The 5,297-nt window shown below is 54.2% G+C and overlaps 1 protein-coding gene across 2 annotated transcripts; it reads left to right on the top strand.

Annotated features, from left to right (window-relative positions):
* Positions 1-207: 207 nt before the first annotated feature.
* On the top strand, positions 208-4,880 carry LOC113203863 (diacylglycerol kinase theta; the record flags this gene model as incomplete). Of its 2 annotated transcripts, none has more annotated exon segments than XM_052276952.1 (9): positions 208-456; positions 567-684; positions 791-978; positions 1,060-1,410; positions 1,496-1,670; positions 1,840-2,487; positions 2,571-2,730; positions 3,241-3,348; positions 4,708-4,880. In XM_052276952.1, coding segments are annotated over 9 exon segments (2,129 nt in total), but the record flags the coding sequence as incomplete, so codon positions are not given.
* Positions 4,881-5,297: the final 417 nt, after the last annotated feature.

Below are 5,297 nucleotides of genomic sequence, written 5' to 3'. Positions count from 1 at the left end.
TTGCAATAAGATTTTTGCGTTAGAAAAGAAACTACAAAACGCTCCGTGGTAAGACAGTCGTGCGTTGTCCAATGTGCAGTACCGATTTGACCATCAGAATCATAGTTACATAGAGAGTACGATTAACACAATTCCAAAAAAAACGAGTAACGGTAAAACGTTCAGGAGCTTCTTTGGCGCTGACCATCCGCACGTTTTGGTCCGCAGCTCGCAGCATCTCGGAGGAGCTGAGCAGCGGGGACGCGCGGCACCGTGACTCGGACGACGTGGCGGTGAAGGAGCCCAAGAGCAAGGAGAAGGAGCGCGAGGAGCGGGACGAGGAGGTGGTCAAGGTGTACGACGGCAACAGCGCGGTGCGCAAGCGGACCTTCAAGGTGATCGCCGTGCGGAAGGACGCGACCCTCCAACAGCTGCTGCAGGCGGCGCTGCGGGCCTACCACGTCACGAGGGACATCTGTGAGTGCAGCGCGAAGCAGCGCGATCACCCGTCTGCAAGCGGCATCAACCAACATGCCCCTTTCTTGTTCGTTTGATCTGACGTTTATGATTATTTCTCCTCGGTGCAGCGCAATTTTACCTGACGGATCTCTATGGAGCGGAGGACGTGCCGCTGGCGGATCCGACCCCCGTGCAGAACTTGGTCAGGAAGGAGGGGAAGAGGCCGGCCATCTTCCTTAGGTTTATGTGAGTTTCAGCCAGCAGTCTGTGTTTTAGGACTGTTCCGCTCTGGAAATGACTGTCCCGATTGCTTGAAGGGCAAAGTGTAAACCGGAATGTTGAACCTTTGCAGTGACAACGACAAGGGGGACGTGCGGGTGTTCCCCGGGCGCGTCGAGGTGCAGACCAACTACTGTTCCGTGCCCGTGGACACTGAGACCAACATGATGGACCTGTGCAGGCAGGCGTTGGAGCGCTTCGCCCTCGATAAGGCCAACACAGACGACTACAGAGTCAGCCAGATCGTCATGGAGAGAGGAAGTAAGTGGACCGATACATTCCTAGGGATGACCTATTTTTTGCCTACATGACTCAGCTTATGGCTATCTCTCTCCCTCTCAGCGCTAACGGACCGGCCGATGGAAGGGCACGACAAACCGTGGGATATGGTCAAGGAGATCAGCAAAGAGTCGATCCGTCAGATGGAGCTGATGCGCTTCTACCTGCAGGAGAAACAGGACCCCCACGGGCCCAACATAGCACTATTTGTGGGCAATCTGCCTAGCAACCTCTCGCAGCGCAACTACGAGAATCTCTTGACAGAGCGGCTAGGCGCAGAAAACAAGTTCTCCAGCATCGGCCCCATCTACTACGAGTACGGTTCCATGGTGATCACGTACGAGGACGCGTTAAAGGCTGTGAGAGCGCTGTATATTTTACGGGACTGTTTTTTAGACGAGAAGCATTTGCTGGGTAAGCCTCGTCTCATTTTGTCCACCCCCGTTTCCCCCATCATACACGTTTATTTCTGTGTAACCGAATCTCTCTCCTGTTGCAGTTATGTTACTGCCGAATGTTGAACCAACCATGGTGCCGAACGGTGTTCAACCGCTCTTAGTGTTCGTCAATGTAAAGTCTGGAGGCTGCCAGGGCCTGGAGCTCATCTCCAGCTTCCGAAAGCTGCTCAACCCCTACCAAGTGTTCGATCTGGACAACGGCGGGCCGCTGCCAGGGTATGTCTTAAGCCGGGGTGGCGATAATGGTGTCCTACATTTTGCTGATTTCAACGCGACTTTTTACCATTTTGTTATGGTTGCTAAACTGTGTTGTGCTAATAACACCCCAGACCCCAGGCACTATGTTTTGTGCCCCGACTCACGGTTAATTTTGTTTCCTCGCCAGGCTTTATGTGTTCCGGCACATTCGCAATTACAAGATTTTAGTATGCGGGGGTGACGGGACCATCGGGTGGGTGCTGCAGTGCCTCGACAACGTCGGGCAGGACTCGGAGTGCTCCTCACCGGCCTGCGCCATCGTGCCGCTCGGGACGGGCAACGACCTGGCCCGGGTGCTGCGGTGGGGGTCGGGCTACACGGGCGGCGAGGACCCGCTCAACCTGCTCCGGGACGTCATCGACGCGGAGGAGATCCGGCTCGACCGCTGGACGGTCGTGTTCCACCCGGAGGACAAGGGGGACGAGAAGAGCAACGCCAACTCGACGGGGCCGGCGGTCAAGTGCCGGGTGCCGAGCGTCCAGCCGACGGGCGGCTCCACCAGCGAGGACAACACGCAGATCTTCGTCATGAACAACTACTTCGGCATCGGCATCGACGCGGACCTCTGCCTCGACTTCCACAACGCGCGCGAGGAGAACCCCAACAAGTTCAACAGCCGGCTTCACAACAAGGGCGTGTACGTGAAGATGTCGCTGCGGAAGCTGGTGGGCCGGAAGGTGTGCAAGGACCTGCACCGGGAGGTGCGCCTCGAGGTGGACGGCAAGCACGTGGAGCTGCCGCAGGTGGAGGGCATCATCATCCTCAACATCCTGAGGTGCGGTGGAACGCATCACCTCGCACAAGTACTCGCAAGCAGACGACACTTGCCTCACTAAACGGCTCCCTCGTTCTTTCCAGCTGGGGCTCTGGCGCCAATCCGTGGGGCGGGCCGGAAAAGGAAGACCACTTCTCCAAGCCCAACCACTGGGACGGCATGCTCGAGGTGGTGGGAGTGACGGGCGTGGTGCACCTGGGGCAGATACAGTCCGGGCTGAGGTCCGCCATGAGGATAGCGCAGGTGAGTCGGGTGACGTTACGAGTGGCATTACGTGTGGCGTTACGTGTGGCGTTACGTGTGACGTTACGTGTGACGGTACGTGTAACGTTACGTGTAACATTACATGTAACGTTACGTATAACGTTACGTGTAACGTTACGTGTAACGTTACTTGTAACGTTACGTGTAACGTTACGTATAACGTTACGTGTAACGTGGACAACCCCTGAGCGCCAAATGAGCGCCTAGCGGTGAGGGCCCTGGGTCTGAGCCGTGGGCCGGCGAGCACGGCGGTGAGGACGCCCTGAGGGCCAGGTGAGGGCGGGCCAAGCGCCTGCGGGACCACGGGGTAGGCACGCCCGCCCGACACAAGTGCGCCACGGGTCTGCCTAAGCGGCAGGCGCTCCGCCCCACCCCTCCGCTCGACCTCAGCTCCGCTCTGTTGGGCGGCGCGGCAGGGACTGTGAATTAGAAACAGCAACACACGTCTCCCCCACTGTTATATGCATTCTTCTCTCGCCTTTTGCGCAGGGTGGCCACATCAAGATTCACCTCAACTCCGACATCCCAGTGCAGGTGGACGGCGAGCCCTGGGTGCAGAGTCCCGGTGATATCGTCGTGCTCAAGTCCGCTCTCAAGGTGAGACGGCGCGCGCGCCTCGCGCAGCCACGCCGCAGCACCGCGGGGAGGAAGGGATCGTTACGGTGCGAGGGCCGGACTCTACTAGAAATGAGTGAAAAGTAATCTGGGGTCTCTAAGCGCGTCTTCTGACGACGGCTGAGGCACGACACTTGTAAGAATGTTCTGTTTCAATATGGGAGAGAAAGGTGTCGTTGATTTGTGGGTCCGGACACGGCTTAAAACGTGCTAAAATCTAACGGAAACTTCAGAAACCTCTAATCCTCAGCTAGCGCCCTGGAGAAGACGGTGTAATCACAATTTAACCAGTTAATCCTCTCGGATGTCTAAATCTTTCCAGCAGCTAAACTAACCGCTCTGAGAACACACATCGGGTTACATGATTGCGGCTCTAGCCGCTGAGTAAGTAATGGTAATGGACTGTTTTGTTTCCACGTCGTACTTCGAAAACCAAGTAGATGCATCAGGTCGTTTGCATTAGTATTCTGGAATACCTGGAGTAGTAGTCCGTGCCGAAACACAATAGAGTTCGTTTCGGCAAGCTTCTCCTTGTCCCAATATAGAGACGCCGTCCGAGCAAACGCAGCAAACTTCGCAGTAAACCTTACTATTTAAAAACCACTTTATAGTTTCCCTACTTGGCAGAAACTTGCGAATATTAGTACCATGTCTTAAAACAGAAACTTGCCTTATAGTGTACCGTAGATTGGGTTTGAATCTCTTGCAGCTCGGTCGCCTGCGCACAATGTAAAAGTAAAGTCGGTAAACTGCTTGTACATGCCTCTGTAGAAAACCCTTGGTAGGGGTAGGGAGCCGGGCAGTGGGGAGTTGGGTGGTCTGTGCTGCTCTTTACACTTTACGTGAACTGAGTCGCAATTTCACGAAATGCATTTTAACTCAAACGGCAGCGCCGATCACGCCTGCGCAAATCTTCATACTGTAACGATCGTTATGATGTATGCAAAGGTCGTGAAATTGCGGCATTCTTTCTAATAGTGTATACTCAACTGTTCCTACCCATCCCCCTGTCTTCCTCTACCTCTTCAACCCCAATGAGAATCTTCATCTCGCCAGTGACGAATCATGTCCAAGTGGAATACCTCCAAATTCTACCCTACCACGGTGTCGTTATTTTCAAAATTCGACCCGGCGACCTTCTTCCGGACTGGTACCACTTGGGCAGCGAGGCTCACGGGGCGTCCGCGGGCGGAGGTTCTCGCTGGGGTGCGACCACGGGCCCATTTGAATGACGCGTCTGTTTTTTGTGCGCAGGCGACCATGCTGAAGAAGAGAGCCAAGACCAAGCGGCGGAAAATGATGTACTGGTGGTGACCAAAGTGCGTGTCCATTTCTGTGCAGGCGACCATGCTGAAGAAGATGAAGGGCAAGATGAAACGACGCAACACAGATCCCTTCACCCTTCCGTCGCCCGTCAGCACGGTGGCGCTTCAACCCACCGAGGAGAACTCGTCCGAAAACAACGAGTTTTAAAGCCTCACGAGTAATAACGTTAAAAAAGATGAATAATACTATTTGTTGTTGTTGTTGTTTAGAGAGTGTCGGACCGGAAGCCTCCGCGCTCCCCTTCCGTCCCGTTGTCACACTTCCGCATTTCGGGCATTTCCGGTCAAGAGATCTCACCCCCTTTTCCCCCTACTTCCCCCTTTCCTTAAACAAGATGCATTTACCCCCTCCTCCCTCTGTAATGGTGCCTACGTATTACTTTTTAGAGTACGGCATTTCGCCAGAATGCAGCGCCGTAATTAACTTTTAAGAAGGAGCAGGTTTGCGAAAGATGAATCGTTTTAAGCGTTCACTGGTGTACTGTGTAATTTTTAACCTGCAACTTAACGGACTCGATCGTCACGGGGCACGAGCGTGCCATATTTGTTTGCCATGCGAAAACAAGTATTTGCATTGTTACTGTGTAATTTAAAATTATTTCATTA

This window comes from Frankliniella occidentalis, unplaced genomic scaffold (assembly GCF_000697945.3).
Source record: "Frankliniella occidentalis isolate FOCC.00 unplaced genomic scaffold, Focc_3.1 Scaffold5143, whole genome shotgun sequence".
In the NCBI taxonomy this organism is placed as follows: domain Eukaryota; kingdom Metazoa; phylum Arthropoda; class Insecta; order Thysanoptera; family Thripidae; genus Frankliniella; species Frankliniella occidentalis.
This window is presented reverse-complemented; position numbering and strand designations above follow the sequence as displayed.